The following is a 21,856-nucleotide window of genomic DNA, read 5'->3' as shown; positions in this document are numbered from 1 at the left end:
CTTTTTTTGATGAAGTTACTTGCAACATCTTGTGTTCAAAGTTTGGCAATGGCAACATGAAAAATCACTACACACTTGCAAAAATTACAGTAGTGTAATTTCAGATAAACTAAATTCAATACATATACTGGAACATTGTACTTTCAGATGAAAATATGCTTACCATAAGCTGGAACTTGTTCTCGCAGAAGCCTGCAAGCGACATTTATAGGCCTTGAAATTATAATGAGTGTAATGATAATGAAGACCAAACTGAACTGTAGAAATCTAGGCTATCACAGGTGATTCTCAGATTTTTAGGGGGGCTGGCTGTGATTAACAAAATAATATACAATATGCAAAAAATAAGGTCTAGCAACACCTATGGCTATAGAGCGCAACAGTCTATAGAGTGCAACAATATATAGAGCGCAACTGTCTATAGAGTGCAACAGGCTATAGAGCGCAACAGTCTATAGAGTGCAACAATATATAGAGCGCAACAGTCTATAGAGTGCAACAGGCTATAGAGCGCAACAGTCTATAGAGTGCAACAATATATAGAGCGCAACAGTCTATAGAGTGCAACAGGCTATAGAGCGCAACAGGCTATAGAGCGCAACAGTCTATAGAGCGCGACAGTCTACCTAGCGCAACAATATATAGAGCGCAACAGTCTACATAGCACAACAGTCTACAGAGCGCAAAAATATATAGAGCACGACAGTCTATAGAGCACGACAGGCTATAGAGCGCAACAGTCTACAGAGCGCAAAAGTCTATAGAGCGCAACAGTCTACAGAGCACAACAGTCTACAGAGCACAACAGTCTACAGAGCGCAACAATATATAGAGCACGACAGTCTATAAAGCACAACAGGCTATAGAGCGCAACAGTCTATAGAGCGCAACAATCTATAGAGCGCAACAATATATAGAGCACAACAATATATAGAACGCAACAATCTATAGAGCGCAACAATATGTAGAGCGCAACAATATGTAGAGCACAACAATCTATAGAGCGCAACAATATATAGAGCGCAACAGGCTATAGAGCGCAACAATCTATAGTGCGCAACAATATGTAGAGCGCAACAATCTATAGAACGCAACAATATATAGAAAACAACAGTCTATTGAGCGCAACAGGCTATAGAGCGCGATAGGCTATAGAGCGCAACGATCTATAGAGCGCAACAGTCTACAGAGCGCAACAATATATAGAGCACAACAGTCTATAGAGCGCAACAATATATATAGAGCAACGGGCTATAGAGCACAACAGTCTGTAGAGCGCAACAATATATAGAGAGCAACGGGCTATAGAGCGCAACAGTCTATAGAGCGCAACAATATATATAGCGCAACAGTCTATAGAGCGCTACAATATACAGAGAGCAACAGGCTATAGAGCGCAACAGTCTATAGAGTGCAACTATATAGAGAGCAACAGGCTATAGTGCGCAACAATATATAGAGAGCAACAGGCTATAGAGCGCAACAGTCTATAGAGCGCAACAGTCTACAGAGTGCAACAGTCTATAGAGTGCAACAATATACAGATCACAACAATATATAGAGCGTGACAGTCTATAGAGTGCAACGGTCTATAGAGCGCAACAATATATAGAGAGCAACAGGCTATAGAGCGCAACAATATATAGAGCGCAACAGTCTATAGAGCGCAAAAATATATAGAGAGCAACAGGCTATAGAGCGCAACAGTTTATAGAGCGCTACAATATATAGAGAGCAACGGGATATAGAGCGCAACAATATATAGAGAGCAAGAGGCTATAGAGCACAACAGTCTATAGAGCGCAACAATATATAGAGAGCAACAGGCTATAGAGCGCAACAGTCTATAGAGCGCAACAATATATAGAGAGCAACAGGCTATAGAGCACAACAGTCTATAGAGCGCAACAATATATAGAGAGCAACGGGCAATAGAGTGCAACAATATAAAGCGCAACAATATATAGAGAGCAACAGTCTATAGAGTGCAACAGTCTATAGAGCACAACAGTCTATAGAGCGCAACAATATACAGAGAGCAACAGGCTATAGAGCGCAACAGGCTATAGAGCGCAACAATATATAGAGCGCAACGGGCTATAGAGCACAACAGTCTGTAGAGCGCAACAGTCTACAGAGTGCAACAGTCTATAGAGCACAATAATATACAGAGCACAACAATATATAGAGCACAAAAGTCTACAGAGTGCAACAGTCTATAGAGCGCAACAATCTATAGAGTGCAACAATATATAGAGAGCAACGGGCTATAGAGCACAACAATATATCGAGAGCAACGGGCTATAGAGCACAACAATATATAGAGCACAACAGTCTATAGAGCGCAACAATATATAGAGAGCAACGGGCTATAGAGCGCAACAGTCTATAGAGTGCAACAATATATAGAGCGCAACAATATATAGAGAGCAACAATATATAGAGAGCAACAGGCTATAGAGTGCAACAGTCTATAGAGCGCAACAATGTATAGAGAGCAACAGGCTATAGAGCGCAACAGTCTATAGAGTGCAACAATATATATAGCGCAACAGTCTATAGAGCACAACAATATATAGAGAGCAACGGGCTATAGAGCACAACAGTCTATAGAGCGCAACAATATATAGAGAGCAACGGGCTATAGAGCGCAACAGTCTATAGAGCGCAACCGTCTATAGAGAGCAACAATATATAGAGAGCAACAATATATAGAGAGCAACAGGCTATAGAGTGCAACGGTCTATAGAGCGCAACAATGTATAGAGAGCAACAGGCTATAGAGCACAACAGTCTATAGAGCGCAACAATATATAGAGAGCAACGGGCTATACAGCGCAACAATATATAGAGAGCAACAGTCTATAGAGTGCAACAGTCTATAAAGCGCAACAATATATAGAGCGCAACAGGCTATAGAGCGCAACAGTCTATGGAGCGTAACAATATATAGAGAGCAACGGGCTATAGAGCGCAACAATATATAGAGAGCAACAGTCTATAGAGTGCAACAGTCTATAGAGCGCAACAATATATAGAGAGCAACAGTCTATAGAGCGCAACAGTCTATAGAGCGCAACAATATATAGAGAGCAACAGGCTATAGAGCGCAACAATATATAGAGAGCAACAGGCTATAGAGCGCAACAATATATAGAGAGCAACGGGCTATAGAGCGCAACAATATATAGAGAGCAACAGTCTATAGAGCACAACAGTCTATAGAGCACAACAGTCTATAGAGCGCAACAATATATAGAGAGCAACAGGCTATAGAGCGCAACAATATATAGAGAGCAATGGGCTATAGAGCGCAACAATATATAGAGAGCAACAGGCTATAGAGCGCAACAATATATAGAGAGCAACAGGCTATAGAGCGCAACAATATATAGAGAGCAACAGGCTATAGAGTGCAACAGTCTATAGAGCGCAACAATGTATAGAGAGCAACAGGCTATAGAGCACAACAGTCTATAGAGTGCAACAATATATAGAGAGCAACGGGCTATAGAGCGCAACAGTCTATAGAGTGCAACAATATATAGAGCGCAACAATATATAGAGAGCAACAATATATAGAGAGCAACAGGCTATAGAGCGCAACAATATATAGAGAGCAACAATCTATAGAGTGCAACAGTCTATAGAGCGCAACAATATATAGAGAACAACAGGCTATAGAGTGCAACAGTCTATAGAGCGCAACAATATATAGAGAGCAACAGGCTATAGAGCGCAACAGTCTATAGAGCGAAACAATATATATAGCGCAACAGTCTATAGAGTGCAACAATATATAGAGAGCAACGGGCTATAGAGCACAACAGTCTATAGAGCGCAACAATATATATGAGCGCAACAGTCTATAGAGCGCAACAATATATAGAGAGCAACGGGCTATAGAGCACAACAGTCTATAGAGCGAAACAATATATATAGCGCAACAGTCTATAGAGTGCAACAATATATAGAGAGCAACGGGCTATAGAACACAATAGTCTATAGAGCGCAACAATATATATAGCGCAACAGTCTATAGAGCGCAACAATATATAGAGAGCAATGGGCTATAGAGCACAACAGTCTATAGAGCGCAACAATATATAGAGAGCAACGGGCTATAGAGCGCAACAGTCTATAGAGCGCAACCGTCTATAGAGAGCAACAATATATAGAGAGCAACGGGCTATAGAGCGCAACAATATATAGAGAGCAACAGTCTATAGAGTGCAACAGTCTATAGAGCGCAACAATATATAGAGAGCAACAGGCTATAGAGCACAACAGTCTATAGAGCGCAACAATATATAGAGCGCAACAGTCTATAGAGTGCAACAATATATAGAGAGCAACAGTCTATAGAGCGCAATAATATATAGAATGCAACAGGCTATAGAGCGCAACAATATATAGAGAGCAACGGTCTATAGAGTGCAACAATATATAGAGAGCAACAGTCTATAGAGTGCAACAGTCTATAGAGCACAACAGTCTATAGAGCGCAACAATATATAGAGAGCAACAGGCTATAGAGCGCAACAATATATAGAGAGCAACAGGCTATAGAGTGCAACAGTCTATAGAGCGCAACAATGTATAGAGAGCAACAGGCTATAGAGCACAACAGTCTATAGAGTGCAACAATATATAGAGAGCAACGGGCTATAGAGCGCAACAGTCTATAGAGTGCAACAATATATAGAGCGCAACAATATATAGAGAGCAACAATATATAGAGAGCAACAGGCTATAGAGTGCAACAGTCTATAGAGCGCAACAATGTATAGAGAGCAACAGGCTATAGAGCACAACAGTCTATAGAGCGCAACAATATATAGAGAGCAACGGGCTATAGAGCGCAACAATATATAGAGAGCAACAATCTATAGAGTGCAACAGTCTATAGAGCGCAACAATATATAGAGAACAACAGGCTATAGAGCGCAACAGTCTATAGAGCGCAACAATATATAGAGAGCAACAGGCTATAGAGCGCAACAGTCTATAGAGCGAAACAATATATATAGCGCAACAGTCTATAGAGTGCAACAATATATAGAGAGCAACGGGCTATAGAGCACAACAGTCTATAGAGCGCAACAATATATATGGCGCAACAGTCTATAGAGCGCAACAATATATAGAGAGCAACGGGCTATAGAGCACAACAGTCTATAGAGCGAAACAATATATATAGCGCAACAGTCTATAGAGTGCAACAATATATAGAGAGCAACGGGCTATAGAACACAATAGTCTATAGAGCGCAACAATATATATAGCGCAACAGTCTATAGAGCGCAACAATATATAGAGAGCAACGGGCTATAGAGCACAACAGTCTATAGAGCGCAACAATATATAGAGAGCAACGGGCTATAGAGCGCAACAGTCTATAGAGCGCAACCGTCTATAGAGAGCAACAATATATAGAGCGCAACAGGCTATAGAGCGCAACAGTCTATAGAGCGTAACAATATATAGAGAGCAACGGGCTATAGAGCGCAACAATATATAGAGAGCAACAGTCTATAGAGTGCAACAGTCTATAGAGCGCAACAGGCTATAGAGCGCAACAGTCTATAGAGTGTAACAATATATAGAGAGCAACGGGCTATAGAGCGCAACAATATATAGAGAGCAACAGTCTATAGAGTGCAACAGTCTATAGAGCGCAACAATATATAGAGAGCAACAGGCTATAGAGCACAACAGTCTATAGAGCGCAACAATATATAGAGCGCAACAGTCTATAGAGTGCAACAATATATAGAGAGCAACAGTCTATAGAGCGCAATAATATATAGAATGTAACAGGCTATAGAGCGCAACAATATATAGAGAGCAACGGTCTATAGAGCGCAACAATATATAGAGAGCAACAGTCTATAGAGTGCAACAGTCTATAGAGCACAACAGTCTATAGAGCGCAACAATATATAGAGAGCAACAGGCTATAGAGCGCAACAATATATAGAGCGTAACGGGCTATAGAGCACAACAGTCTATAGAGCGCAACAATATATAGAGAGCAACGGGCTATAGAGCGCAACAATATATAGAGAGCAACAGGCTATAGAGTGCAACAGTCTATAGAGCGCAACAATGTATAGAGAGCAACAGGCTATAGAGCACAACAGTCTATAGAGCGCAACAATATATAGAGCGCAACAGGCTATAGAGCGCAACAATATATAGAGAGCAACAGTCTATAGAGTGCAACAGTCTATAGAGCGCAACAGTCTATAGAGCGCAACAATATGTAGAGAGCAACAGGCTATAGAGCGCAACAATATATAGAGAGCAACAGGCTATAGAGCGCAACAATATATAGAGAGCAACGGGCTATAGAGCGCAACAATATATAGAGAGCAACGGGCTATAGAGTGCAACAGTCTATAGAGCGCAACAATATATAGAGCACAACAGTCTATAGAGCGCAACAATATATAGAGAGCAACGGTCTATAGAGTGCAACAATATATAGAGCGCAACAATATAGAGAGAGCAACAGTCTATAGAGTGCAACAGTCTATAGAGCGCAACAATATATAGAGCGCAACAGTCTATAGAGTGCAACAGTCTATAGAGTGCAACAGTCTATAGAGCGCAACAGTCGGGTTCTGGAAGTAAAAATCCCATTTATTTTTTTCCATAGACAAACTGATTTTTTACAATAACGTATAAACTTTTAAAGACAGACCTACCGTGAGCTCCGAGGTTGTTAATCCATGGTTTGTGTAAAAGAGAGTATTAAGAGGTTTTCTGTTTTTGTTCGTGAAGAGATTTATTATTTATGGTCTTTCTCCAAGTGAGACATTAATTTTTACTCATGCATGTGCATGATGTGTTGTGCTCGAGAAGAGACCGTGGTAAAGATAGTTTGCGGTTTGAAATTCAGACTTCGATTGGCTATAAACCTGCTATGCGCTGTCGTAGACATGTAAATAATGTTGCATGTGATTCTTCATGATATGTGAATTCAGATGGCATTGTCCTCCACTCTTTTAAATATTACGACTCTTCATTTCTAATCCAAATAGCTCCAAAAGTTTTTTTGTGAGATCAGATGGCAAACGAAAGTAACCAAGCCTTAGCCTACTGAGATGAATGAAACAATTTTTATTAATGAAACAAAATCAAAATGGGTCAAAAATGACCCGAACACCACACAAGGTTTAAACAAAATGACTAGCTAGTTGACATATCATCCATATCAAAATTTTATTTAAATCTAACCATTTAAATCTAGCATATCAGTTTAATTTTAACCAGCTTTGCTTTGTGTGTCTCCCTCAATTTCAGCGCCCGCTGCACATGTGATTTTTCAAGTGACTGCGAGAACAAGGCACTTTTTGATGAAAACATAAAACAAGTAACTCTGAACAAACACTTCGATGATCACAATAAATAAGTCTGAAAATGTCTGTTTGTATCTTACCTCAGTTTCCATGAACTTGTTTACATTCAGCTGATCTGTTCACCGATGAAGTTTGTTAGAGGTGGATACTGTTTGATTTAGATCTACATAACTCGCTCAGGCACGAAGAAACATGAAAAATTCCAGACTTTAAATAAATAAATATTTACATGTGTAGGACTTTTGCATTGTAGGGATGTACATGCAGTTACAGATATAAAACTGGTGACTGAATGAATAATGTTTTCTCACTGAAATGAGATTATTTCCTATTAAGTCAATATGGACATTAGAAAGTTTGGGCATAGCAATATGGCGGCGCAGTGGCTTCACTGATATGACGTCATGAGCAATCCAGTTCTATATTATATATCAGTGGTCTCTTGTTAATAATTTAGTTAAAATGTGTATTTGATATGAAATTTCCAACAGTGACAGCTTGTATTATTACACATGCAAGTTCAACATGAAAGAAAATTACAATTGTACTTTTTAAAATTAATGTCACCCCTGACAATTTTAGAGGCTTAAATGTGATCAAAATTGTTGTAAATGGAATATAAAATAAAATATACACTTTCACGTGTGTGTGTGTGTGTGTGTGTGTGTAAATATAGGTTATATATTTATACACAACTGGTTTAGCACTCAAAAATCTGCTTACCTTAACTATAACGCCATGAATGACATGAGAGGATGGTCAGAGGTGTCTTACAGAGATATTTTTTTTAATGATTTTGTGTTGTCTCTTGGAGTTAAATGAGTACAGAGGCACATCAGTACATCCACAGCGTGAAGGTAGGATCTTGTGTATTTATGATTGAAGTACTCTTGTTTTAAAATTTCCCCGGTCTGCTTCCAGTTGATATGACATCACCTAAACATTTTAAAATACTCATGATAGTTTTTGACACCTCTATAACCTGTAAATCCACTTCGCTAGCTAATTACACTTTGACATCAACACCATAGATATCTATAAAGTCCCGAGACAACATTTTTAAGATTGCTCACACTAGTTTCTCTGGTGCATAAGGTGATCACATTGAACATGTTCAAGTTTTTGGATCACTATCTTCGTTACCATGGCAACCTGAATCAGCCCTCCCCCTCCCTGTATTTGTCATGGCAACAGCATCTGAACATCATGTTCACTCCTGATGTCAGACAGGCGAAGCTGTGAAGATTCACAAATAGACAAGACAACCACTTTATTAATTTAGTAAATGCAAACACATTTTCAAACACTCGTTGCTTTTTATTGGAAGCATTACTTAATTTCTTAAATCAGCCAGCACTGAATTTCTGCACGGAAGCTTTTTAAAAAATGTTTTATTGAAAAACAATTAGTCCAATATTAATGCTCAATAAAACGTGCAAAATTGCACACATTGAACAATAAATGAACACAGTCACTAAGTCACATAGGGAAGAAGTAAAGACGAAGGAAAATACATAAATAAAGAGATAAAAAAGAAATGTGATACTTTCACAAGACGTCGAAAGCTTGTGCTGAGGACAGGAACGCGCAGAGCGCATGCGCGCTTCCGGTGATGACGCGAACTGACTCCAGTCCATTAGACATGTATTAATAATATCTGGCGGTATTTCGCAAAAAGGGGTTTGTTGTTCACTGAGATTACCTGGCCGTTCTTAATAAGCCGTCGAAATGGTAAGTTGATCTCTTATCGAGACATTAACCTGCACTTTTCAAGCAGAGCTAGCTAGCCAGCTAAAGCTAAGTAAGAACAGTCACCTGGACGCAACAAAACCCGTTTAAAAATGAGTATCTACACATCTCAGCTGTCAGACGCCACGACGTCTGTTCAGTGTTGATGCTACGTGTGGTTTACATCTCCAGAACAAACTCACTGATCCAAAAGCGTTTCTTTAACATCCTGTCAGTCAGTTTGACTTGGTTCGATGTGTTAAGTTGACTGAATTCATTTATCATGTAAACGCTGTTGGCAGTTTGGTGGTCGTACTAAGCATTTCCAAAAGTTTTGACTGTCCGTTTCATTAGAGATTATAATTTTAAGGTTCTCTTTGTCTGTGTTTCAGTGATGCGAGGTCTCTAAACCTCACCTCAGTTATATAGTGGTTGTAAAACCATTACAATCATATCTAAGAGCTTTGTTAAGATGTTACAACTGGCCACAGATGAATGAATCTTCAGTCTATAAGTCAGAAGTTTGCCTGTTACATCAAGTATTCGACCTTAGGGTTTTTAGTGTCACAACAGTGTGTACTCCAAAAGTATTGCATTATAGATGTCTTTCATAACATATTTCCTTTGTCTAATCAGTTAAGTATATGGAAGGAAACACAATACAGTGTAATCAGAGCTGAGGGAGGCTTAATGTATCTTTTTTTAGACTATGCAAACTTGCTAGTTTAAATAATCAGTTCACCCTAAAATGAAAATTCACTCATCATTTACTCACCCTCATGCCATCTCAGATGTGTATGACTTTCTTTCTTCTGCTGAACACAAATTATGGTTTTTAGAAGAATATTTCAGCTCTGTTGATCCATACAATGCAAGTGAATGGTGATTAGACCTTTGAAGCTCAAAAAGGCATATAAAGTAATCCATATGACGACAGTGGTTAAATCCATATCTTCAGAAGCCTTTTTGACTGTAAATTAAAATAAATTCTCCTCCCTGCCCAGTATTTGCGATATGGATGAAGAATGTAAATCGGCAAAAACAAAATAAGAACTCTTAGAACAGGAGTGCTTTGGAGGGCTGGTGAAATTGAAGATTTATAGAAAAAAGCACTTGAATATTGATCTGTATCTCTCCCACACCTATCATGTCACTTCTGAAGACATGGATTTAAACACTGGAGTCATATGGATTACTTCTATGCTGCATTTATGTGCATTTTGGACCTTCGGATTTCTGGCCACCATTCACTTGCATTGTATGGACCTACAGAGCTGAAATATTCTTCTAAAATCTTCATTTGTGCTCAGCAGAAGAAAGAAACTCATACATGTCTGGGATGGCATCAGGGTCATTAAATAATGAGAGAATTTTCATTTTGGGTGAACTGTTTATTTAAAGTCTGTAAAATGTTTTCTTGTTTGCACTTATTAATAAACTGACAGACTGAACAATGTAGTAAAACATATTTTTTTATGTGTTTCACACAATGCCTTTTTTCCCCCTTGACAAAAGATATTTTCTTCTCCCCCTCTTTCTGCGGTGCTAGAAAAACAACAGAAAACATTCATCTCTGTAAGTGAAGATGGGTAGTTTAGCTGTAGATAGTGATCAGATTGTCTGTTTCGTAGCTTTTTTCTGTGATTTATAACAGTACAACAGTAGACTTTAAAAAAAGAGTGAATTAAATGTTTAAAATGTGTGTCTTTAGACAACTAACCAGTGAGGTGTGGTATTGAAAACAAAATGGGGGTCTGGGTAGCTCAGCGAGTATTGATGCTGATTACCACCCCTGGAGTCGTGAGTTCGAATCCAGGGTGTGCTGAGTGACTCCAGCCAGGTCTCCTAAGCAATCAGATTGGCCCGGTTGCTAAGGAGGGTAGAGTCACAGGGGGTAACCTCCTCATGGTTGCGATTACGGGTTCTCGCTCTCAATGGGCGTGTGCTAAGTTGTGTGTGGATCGCGGAGAGTAGCATGAGCCTCCACATGCTGGGAGTCTCTGCAGTGTCATGCACAGTGAGCCACGTGATAAGATGTGTGGATTGATGGTCTCAGAAGTGGAGCCAACTGAGACTTGTCCTCCACCACCCAGATTGAGATGAGTAACCACGCCACCACGAGGACCTACTAAGTAGTGGGAATTGGGCATTCCAAATTGGGAGAAAAGGGGATAAAATATAAAAATAACAAACTTGTTTTTTGTTAAATTTGTCTTAATGTCTGTGGATGCTAAATCACCACTTAATTTGGTTTCTAAATATGGACTGAAGAACAGAACTGGACAAGATAGACTATCCTTCCCTTAGGAGGGTGCTATTCTTGTCTTTGACCTAATTTTTCCCCCTACATCTCTCGTCATACCAGATCCTTTTATTTATTTATTTTTTTGGAGACTTTCTGACTGGTTTTGAACATCAAAGCCTTTCACTGCAAGTTTCAGTGCACCATTTTAGACTGTTTTGAGGGCTGATCTAAACTGGCACCATTTCTGGCACAAAAGATGAGTCCTCAATTTAGCAGGCAGGTAAAAATACTCTACAATTAATGTGTGTTTTAGAGTAGTCTGAATGTTCTGTGGGATGATCTTATGGTTTTCATCCATAGTGTGGCATAGCATATACTGGAAAGTACTGTAGGTCTGTCTGGGCCATGATATAGCTTACTAATTCTATGATCTGCAAACCTAATAGTACTGTCTGATAGCCTTTTGAGGGGATTGAGCTGAATGCACCGTGTTGGATATGTGGGCCGTGTCTATTGGGAGCAGATGCAGTACTCTCCAGCTCTCCTCTTAAATATTTAACAGCTCTGAAATGTATAGGCCAGCTCACTTTCTAATTTTATAATAATGGATGATACTGAAGTTCTTTGAGGAACAAAGAGGTAACAAATGTTATACAGTTAAACTTTTTTCATTATGCCTTCATCCTGTTTGAAAAGTCTGATACCGATAATTAGTAAAGTAGAAGTATTGTAATCCTCTGCACATGAAAGTTAAAAGGATAGTTTACCAGAAAAGTTAAATTCACTCATCATTTACTCACCCTCATGCCATCCCAGATGTGTATGACTTTCTTTCATCTGCTGGACACAAACAGTGATATTTAGAAGAATATTTCAGCTTTGTAGGTCATACAATGCAAGTGAATGGTGGTCAGACCTTTGAAGGTCCAAAAATTACATAAAGGCCACATTAAGTAATTCATATACGCTTCCGGTGGTTTAATCAATGTATTCTGAAGCGATCCAGTCGGTACCCTTTACCATTGCAATCTCTAGTCACAATCATGATTTCAAGCTCGATTACACTTTCTAGTGCTTGACGCATGTGCAGAGCGCTAGCTGGTGCTATAGGAAGTGTAATCGAGCCTAAAATTACAAGACTGCTGTCAAGATGTACAGTGAAACACGTTTCTCACCCAAAACCAACTTGATCACTTCAGAAGACATGAATTTAACCACTGGAGTCATATGGATTATTTTTACGCTGACTTGATCTGCTTTTTAGAGCTTCAAAGTTCTGGCCACCATTCACTTGCATTGTGAGGACCTACAGAGGTGAAATATTCTTCTACACATCTGAGATGGCATGAGGGTGAGTAAATTAATGAAATAATTTTATTTTTTGGGTGAACTGTCCCTTTATTAAAAACATGAACTTTTTTCAACATCAAGATTTTAGGATAAATTTTAATCAAATGTATGAAGAGACTGTATAGGTGTATATTGTAACTTCTCAACATTTATTTTAAGTTTTCATCCATTTTAATCACCTTTCATTTTTTCACCTTTTTGCAGTTTACTTCGGCTAAATAGTTCATTTTTATGGACATTTTTTTACCTCTAATGTACTGAGTGTGAGTTTTTTTTAATTTTTTATTTTTTTTGACTCTGCACAAAACAATAATAATGCATCAAAATTAATGTTGTTGCTAATCATTGACATATCCCAGAGTGTGATAATCAATATATATATATATATATATATATATATATAGATAGATATATAGATATATATATATATATCATTTCCCCTTAGCATTTAATATATGGAAAATTATTATTATTATTATTATTTTCATAAAAAACAACAGTGACATTATATAAACAAACTGGCATTTAAAGGGTTAAAATCCTGAAAATGAATTAATATTTGGTAGGTATGATCAGGACTGAAGTTGGTTAAAAAAATTGACTCACTGAAAGTGGGAAATAATATTAATAATATTATTATGGCAGTTTTGTGACGCAAACATTTTTGTCCTCTTAAGGACCTCTGAGTAACTTTTTTAAATTGACACACAAGGGTTAATCTCAGTAACCGTCCTGTTATTTGACACTTTCACTCATTGATTAAAGTAATCATGGCTGACTGTGAAGGCTAAATTTCTACAATGGCATCTGAAACTGAAAACTATTGATTTTAAATTATGCTGCATCCAAGACACTAGATGTCAGTGTAAATCCAAGATGACACAAAGACAAAAGTTACTGAGTGCACATTTAAGTCATTTTTTAAGTAAAAATTTAAGTCATACTTTAAGTCCATGTAGTCTCTCTCATCAAGTCATAAAAACTGCATTGTTTAATAATTATACAAGATGTAGCAATATGTGATATAAAAAGTGTTAGGTAAAGTATAGCATGGCACACCGCAGAACACTGTCCTACTAGTGTACTACTTTTATTATAATTAAATTTATTTCCAGAGATTTTTTGTTTTTTGTTTTTTGTTTTTTGTGGGTTGTCACTTGCCTCTGTCCCCTCAGTTGTTTCCCAAAATCCCACTCTACCAGTTGTACTGTATATTACTGATCATTATTATGATATTTTAGCTAGTAAACCTTCTCTGCCATATTGTAGACTCATTTACTGGAGAATGACACTTTTTCTTTATCTGATCCTGTTCTCTCTTTAGATGCGCTTTATGCTTCTGTTCAGCCGGCAGGGGAAGCTGCGGCTCCAGAAATGGTACACCGCTACAGCTGAGCGTGACAAGAAGAAGATGGTCAGAGAGCTCATACAGGTGGTGCTGGCCAGAAAACCCAAAATGTGCAGCTTCCTGGAGTGGAGGGATCTTAAGATAGTCTACAAGAGGTAGAAAACCACTCATGCATTTGATGTCTTTGTGAAATGGAAATGTCAGTTGCATATACTTTGTTCTCTATTGTTCTCTTAATGTAGTGTAGAAAAATGTAGTGCTGCAATAAAGAAAATGTCAACCTTGCACATATATTCACAATGTGAAATATGGACACAGAAACATAACTGTCTAGTGATGGGCACGTTAAATAACTGTGAATGATGACTCATTTAATGCGTTAGGATTGGGGAGTGGAATGGTTTGAGACATCAGTATACATCTAGTCACATAAGCACATACCAGCCTTGACTCAGTGTCTCTTCCAGTTCCTCTTCACAGTGTGTAATAATATGACCATTTTGTAAGTATTTAGTTACTGTCACTGAACAGAGGATGCACAGTAAAGAGACTCAAGTGTTAAAGGTGGGGTAAGAGGGGATTTTTTGGCCACAAGGGGTCACTAAAAGTAATGCCATCTTGCTTATTGCGTTTGATCTGTGGTTTTGTTTGTGTGTCCACCTCAATACAATCCAGTGCAGTACACCATCTGACATGTGCTTGATTTACCAACACTTGCTGTATGTGATGCTTTTAGTTATCAGTTTTGTTGTTCCCTATTAGTATATTTGCTTTGTATGTATGTTTATTTACACTATTTCCTGCATATACTTGTCTTGATGTTGGCATTAAAGATAGCCCCTTTTTCTGGTGTGTGTGTGTGCAGGTATGCCAGCCTGTATTTCTGCTGCGCAGTGGAGGAGCAGGACAATGAGCTGATTACCCTAGAGGTCATCCATCGCTTTGTGGAGCTGCTGGATAAGTACTTTGGCAGTGTGAGTCATTCCTCGCCACCACCCCTGTTTCATCTGCCCACTCTTTCTCCTCTTCTCCCTCTCGATTTCATACATCACATCACAGCAACACAAAACCTGTGAAATTCTCTGTACTTTCCCATCCTTCTTGCTTTTTTTTCATCTGTCCCCTCCTCTGCTTTTTATTCTCTCTTGTTCCTACTTTCTTGCTATCTCTCCTTTTCGGTTGCATGCTGAGTAAAATATTACAAGACACCTTTTAACACTCTCTGTATTAATATTATTTTCCAGTGTGTCCTTGGCTTTAGAAAGTCCGTTATTAAGGGTAATTCACTTGTGCTCATCTACATCCTAATGTTATATTTTTGATTGAGTGTAGCATCCACTTTATTCCTTGCATTGAGTACATTTACATGGATATCATTTTCCTATTAAGGTTCATAGTTAGCTTAAGCATTTGTTCTGAAAGAGACATTTACATGCTCTACTGCGATTGGGATATTCCAAATAAATGAATAAATGCACACTATTTTCCCACTGTTCTATTCTGCAAATTCTCAGGATGCTCGCTCTTCCCATTTATTACAATGCATTTTTGTAATTCTTTACAGTATTTTAATCAACTCATTAATTCTCAATTATGTCCTTAAAGTGATAGTTCACCCTAAAATGAAAATCCTTTACTCACTCATGCTGTTCCAAACTTGTGTGTATGACCTTCTGTCTTCCCTGAAATACAAAAGGATATGTTAGGCAGAATGTTAGTCTCAGTCACTGAATAAAAGTTTTGGTGACTGAGAGAAATGGTGCCTGAGGCTAATATTCTGCCTGTCATCTTCAGAGAAGAAAGTCATATGGGTTTGGAACAACATGAGGTTGAGTAAATAAAGTCAGAATTTCCCATTTTTGTGAACTATCCTTTTCAAAATGACCCACAATGTAAAAAAATAAAATAAAATCTGATGCTTCCTAGCTCCAAAACACTATTCTTCAATCTCTGTACTTTTAACAACCGCTTCTCATTGCACCCAGTTGACAGAACTGTCACTTGCGCTGTTGGGCCAGTGCTGCATTTTCACTACATCTTTTCATTGATGTGTTGTTATGCCTTGCAAACTTAAAGCTGAAGAGTGCTGTGTAACTAGTATCGACCATTTTTCATCTGACGTTATTGCACGTGCGATTCAATAGCAACAACAGCAGAATCAACAACTTCGATGGAGGATGCCAGGATCAGAGCTCCACTTTTGTTAGGGTTGTGTGACACAAACTGTTGCTGCATCCAAAAATATGAGCAGCTGACTAATCGGTTAATGGTTTAAACGACTGTGATTTAGGAATGGAACTCTTAAGGAAACTGGTCTTTGGACAGTTTAAAAAGCACATTATTTTATCCTACCTCCATATACAGCCTCCAAAAGCAGTAGTTTCCAGTTTTCGGACGCAGCCTGTGTTACAGTTCACTGGGTGCGTGAGCCATGCTGCAGCCGGAGTGAGAGGAGAGAGGAGGCGGTCAGCCTACCACATAGCACACGCTGAACTCCGTGAACAACATGTTGAAAATGCACTAGAAATCTATTTATCAACACAGACTTTTACAATAAAGGTTTTTATGACTCAACATTAATAACTGTACTGAAATAGTCACTCATTGACTTAAACATGATGTCTTGATGCAAGTTAACCATGCAGTAACAGGCACACAATACTTCCCTTATTTAAACTAGACTTCATGGCGGTTTCGTTTGTAATAAATTTCAGTTACCCACTCACGATAAACATCTGATTATTTATATCCATCATCCCAGGAAAAATGTATGTAGTAATCCAGAAACCACATTATTTTCTGTATAGACACATAGTACAGATGCGATGAAAACTCAAAGCGTGTCACCTGATGAAATCACGCCCATACATGTGAAACGTGTGATTATCTTTGGATACTTTGTTGGTTTTAAGTTATTTCTGTTAAGGGAATTGTAAAATTAGCACAGTCCTCTGAGTAGCAGGCTAGCAGCTACAAGTTTGTTTACAAATGGCTGCTGCCATCTCCTCAAGTTTCTCAATGCTTTGTGTTTCATAGGTTTTTGACCAGTCAGAGGCTACAGCACCTCCCACAGTCCCTCTACGCCCCTTTAAATGTCTTTTAAAATGGCTACGAGGAACTATAGTTCCTCAGGTGCGAAAACAACTAAAAGTACTTGTCCCGGGGAAAAGTACCTAAAATGGGCTTAATTCCCTGCAGTGGGAAAGGGCCTATAGTGTCTCTGTGCTGCTTTAAAAATTCCTGTGTTGTAGGGCTGAGCAATATGGCTTCAGAAATTATATCTTTTATTTTTCAGCAAACTGACGATATTCGATATATATCTTGATAATTATGTTTTTGCTCTGAAATAGCATAAAAAAAAATTTTAATCAGGGGAACCATCATTTCATCTAAACAGCCACTGCAGCCGTGTAGAATTAATATTTCAAAGACGTTAAATAAAAATCTATTTAAAAATGATTCTTTCCCACAGTTTTTTACTAAATTAACACAATGGAGGGTAAAATGTAATCATTTTCATTGATTTGCACATTTATACACATATTTAACATACAATCATATATGGAAGCTTAATAAAAATCTTATTTACCTTCATGTATTTTTGCTAAAACATTTTTCTTTGTGAATGAACAAGGTGTGCAAAAACTACTTCACTTATTGTTTGGAAACCAGATGAATATTGCATCATACTAAATTATTAGTGTGGAACCAGTCAAGTTTATTATTATAATATAATACTGAATTATATTTATATATTTCTTTTGAATGCTTGAACCTGCAGTACTTGACAATGCTGGTGAACTGCGCTAAAAACACTAGCCATCGTGCGTGCACACAGATCAGTGCATCGCCAGTTCATTCTGAACGCACAGACCATGTTTATCTGTCTTTAATCGCAACCTTTGACAGTTAAATAATCACATATGATAATATCTCCATTATGATGTTATTTTGATTAATTATACAGCCCTGAAGGATCATGAAATTAGTCTAATGATGCACTCTATGAAACGTATTGGCCAAATAAAAGACTTGTGATTAAAATCATCACGATATTCACAATATTGTTGAATTATATATCATCAGCAAAATCACTGTGATTATATCGTGGGTATTCGATGTATCCCCCAGCCCTACTGTGTTTTTTTTTTTTCATTCGTCCAGCTCAACACAACAACATTTACTCAACTAATGGCATGAGTTTGAGACGGGACTATCTGTTCTTCGATCGACTATTGATAGTGGGTGTATTCTAAAGACTGTTTGAAAACAATGTATATTTTTGCTATTTTGTTCGGTGGTGCAGAAATTACATACTTCAGCTTTAAACATTTTTTTTTTTTTTCTGATGTATTATTACTAATTATTCAAAAATCATTAATCACTCTATGGTATAGTTTTTTTTACAAAAGTGTGTTGAATTAAAAGCTGTTATGGAGTTACATCATAGCTATAGAGTTTCCAGCTGTTATTGCTTAAAAAACCTAATGAATTATTCTGAATTATTGTAACTTTTTTTTGTAAAGAAAATGTAATGTGTAATAAATGACATTTCATTTATACATTTCTGACATGTATTAAAAAGAAAATGTTTTAATTTTGGTAGTTGGTGAAAATATTGGCAGAGCAAGTCTGTTATTTATTGTTGAGTCCTGACCTTCGTTTGGACATGACACAGAATATACACTACCGGTCAAATGTTTTGAAACACTTATTCATTCTTTATTATAATTTTTTTCTTCACATTTTAGAATAATAGTAAAGTCCTCAAAACTGTGGAATAACATAAATGGAACTATGGGAATTATGTTGTGACTAAACAAAATCCTAAATAAATCAAAACTGTGTTATATTTTAGCATCTTCAAAGTAGTCACCCTTTGCCTAGAATTTGCAGACATGTACTCTTGACATTTTCTCAACCAACTTCTTGAGGTATCACCCTGGGATGCTTTTTAAACAGTATTGAAGGAGTTCCCATCTATACGTTGGGCACTTATTGGCTGCTTTTCTTTATTATTTGGTTCAAAAACTTTTTTTTATTTTTAGTAAATTTTAGTTTTATAATGAAATAAATTAATATGGTGGCACAGTTATATTTTTGTCTACAAAACTAATTTAAAACATTTAAGCATACGCCTTCAGATCAAAAGGTTTTTAAGATCATGAGAAACATTTCAGTCAAGTGTTTCAAAACTTTTGGCCAATAGTGTATAGGCATATACCAGCTGTCTTATTCAGATTTCCAAAATTTTGGGAGGTTAATTGGGTTATTAAAATTAGATTAAAACATTTACATGACAAATTCTAAAAAATATAGGAATATTCATGTAAACGTGGTCATTGTTTCTCATGTCTTCACTGTTTTTTGTTTGTGTGTGTGTGTATTTGTGTACCCAATGTAGGTTTGCGAACTTGACATCATTTTTAACTTTGAGAAAGCTTACTTTATCCTGGACGAGTTTCTAATGGGGGGAGAAATTCAGGACACATCCAAGAAGAGTGTGCTCAAGGTCATCGAACAGGCCGATCTTCTACAAGAGGTTTGTTTGTCTTTTATTTATTTGTTAAATGGATTTATTTTTAAATATTTTTAAAGAGTAATAGTCCAAATTTGTTATTAGAATTGTATTTTTGTTGCTCGTTTTCCTTTCATAAACTCTTAGCTCTCCTGAGCATGACCTAGTGTAAGCTGCCTAGTAAAGAAATCACTGCACTGTGTAATGTACTCTGTGAGGTTCCCTCATTGCTACAAGTGACTGAAAACCCTCCTCGCCTTTTCTCTGGACAGGAGGATGAGTCACCCAGGAGTGTCCTAGAGGAGATGGGGCTGGCCTAGTACTTTCAATGCAGTAAAGTCATGATACATTTTAGTACTACTGAGACACATGGGATTATGTAAAGGGAGTTTGCAGAAAATGGGTCCAAACGGAGGGCAGAGGAGATTAAAAGAGGGGGGAATAAAGGGTAGGTGGGGTTAATTTTGGTACTACTGAGATCAGCATGTGATTGTATTTCTATCCCAACCTGTTTTATCTTTCCATTTTAAAATGGCTGCTGTTAGCAGGATCTTTTCTTAAGAGACACTGAAGAAAGTGCATTGCAGATAGACACTTGAATTTAGCAAACAGAGACAAATTTGGAAACATAAGTTTTGATTGTACATTGAGCCTTACCATTGTAACAACAGCTCATGCAATCTCAGTTTTTATTTAAAAGAAAGATTTTGTTGTTGCATTGATCAAGTGACCTGCTTTTTAAAGAACTACGTGTAATAGATGAAACCTCAAATTAAATCTTCCTGTATGCCATAACTAAACATATACTTTATTATAGCTGCTCAGGAAACAATGACATTGACTATCCAGCCATGTTTTTTGTGTGCGATGCAATTATTTTTACTTGTACCACTTTAAATGAACTACTGTTGCAACATATGGACCACACATAAAACTTTGATAATTGTCCTCGATTGTGGTGACTGTATCCGTGCAATCAGCTCCTCGGTTGCACAATCAGCCACTTAATGAGTTTCTGATGGGTAATTTTTAAGAATGTAAAGAATTAAAGAATGTATTCACCAAATGGGAGGAATCTTAAATATACCTTTTTAAATGGCTTGAATACTGAATAAACTATTTTCTGTAGTTTATACATTCTGTTCTTTCCCTTTGAGCCACAGCAGTAAAATGTCTGAATGTTTATCTTGCTGTGAGACCAGGGCAAAGAATCTCAACCACAAAATTGCCCTCAAGCTCTTTCCTGTTTATCTTGGTCTATACCCTGCTTTCCATAGAATAACGAATAAGGGAATTATTGTAGCTTGATTCGGATAACAAGTGAGGGCTTTGATATTGAGTGTGATTTATTTACATAGCTTTTTAAACAGGTGTGAGACACTTTTTAACAAGTAAATAATTCAGCATGAGGGCATGTATTACCTATGTAAAATCAGTCATGTAACCAAAACAGAATTGTGTGTGAATGTTATTTTGTAATAAAAAATGTTATCCTAAATGTCTGAGTATATTGAGTATTTCTTTCTGTTTTCATGCCCCCCTTATTTTCCTTTCTTCTTTATTCCTTATTTTTCAGAAAGAAAAAGAAAAATGGGTGCTTTGTCATTTTGTATGTGTGTCTGTGTGGCAAAGATACAGTGTGCTAAAGAAAGAAAATGAGAGAGAGATATTGAATATGTAAGTGGATGAGTCACCAGTCAGTCGTTTGTGACAGTGCTGCAGTAAAGCTGACTGCACCACCTTTGTAGCAAGAAAGAGTCAATGAAGGAAAAGTAGAAAAATGATTACAGGCAAAGACCTGTCCGTAGAAATTACAGCAGACAGGCACTGAGCAAAGTAATAATTGAACAGATGGAAGGCTCATTAAAGTAATCACCGCAGATTTTCAAGAGAATTTTTTTTTTTATTTTTATGTTTGTTTAAATGCGAGATAACATTTACCATTTGTCATTATACGAGTAATTTTGTTCATGTATTGTTTTGTGAAATGTGAATCTGGTGCTGTGCTTTATCATTTGCTTCATCTCTCTTTCTCAAAGTGGCTTGTCCCTATTATTGTCTCTGTCTATATTTCCTTCCTTTTTTGGGGGAGTTTTTGAAAAAAAGAAATCTTTTGCCTGCTCAGTTTTTCACCCTCACCAGTGTGCAGGTGTCAAACAATTTGACCAGCAGCGTGATTGCAGCCCTCCCTTTTTGTCTAAATAGAAGCTGTGAAGAGTGTCTTCTTTTATCTCCTCTCTCAGTGGAGATGGACAGCAGACAAATGTGTAGGGACAATGTCATGTGTTATTCAGTTTTTCGCC

At 37.4% G+C, this 21,856-nt stretch overlaps 1 protein-coding gene across 1 annotated transcript; it reads left to right on the top strand.

Annotated features, from left to right (window-relative positions):
• The first annotated feature begins 8,929 nt into the window (after positions 1–8,929).
• On the top strand, positions 8,930–21,051 carry LOC127445468 (AP-1 complex subunit sigma-1A-like). The gene is made up of 5 exons (XM_051705578.1): positions 8,930–9,095; positions 14,012–14,190; positions 14,901–15,009; positions 19,440–19,577; positions 19,826–21,051. Exons 1-5 carry the CDS (start codon positions 9,093–9,095, stop codon positions 19,871–19,873), a joined length of 477 nt encoding a protein of 158 aa, XP_051561538.1. The 5' UTR covers positions 8,930–9,092; the 3' UTR covers positions 19,874–21,051.
• Positions 21,052–21,856: the final 805 nt, after the last annotated feature.

Source organism: Myxocyprinus asiaticus, chromosome 1 (assembly GCF_019703515.2).
Source record: "Myxocyprinus asiaticus isolate MX2 ecotype Aquarium Trade chromosome 1, UBuf_Myxa_2, whole genome shotgun sequence".
Classification (NCBI taxonomy): Eukaryota; Metazoa; Chordata; class Actinopteri; order Cypriniformes; family Catostomidae; genus Myxocyprinus; species Myxocyprinus asiaticus.
The sequence above is the reverse complement of the archived record's forward strand: the minus strand, read 5'-3'. Positions and strand labels throughout refer to the sequence as shown.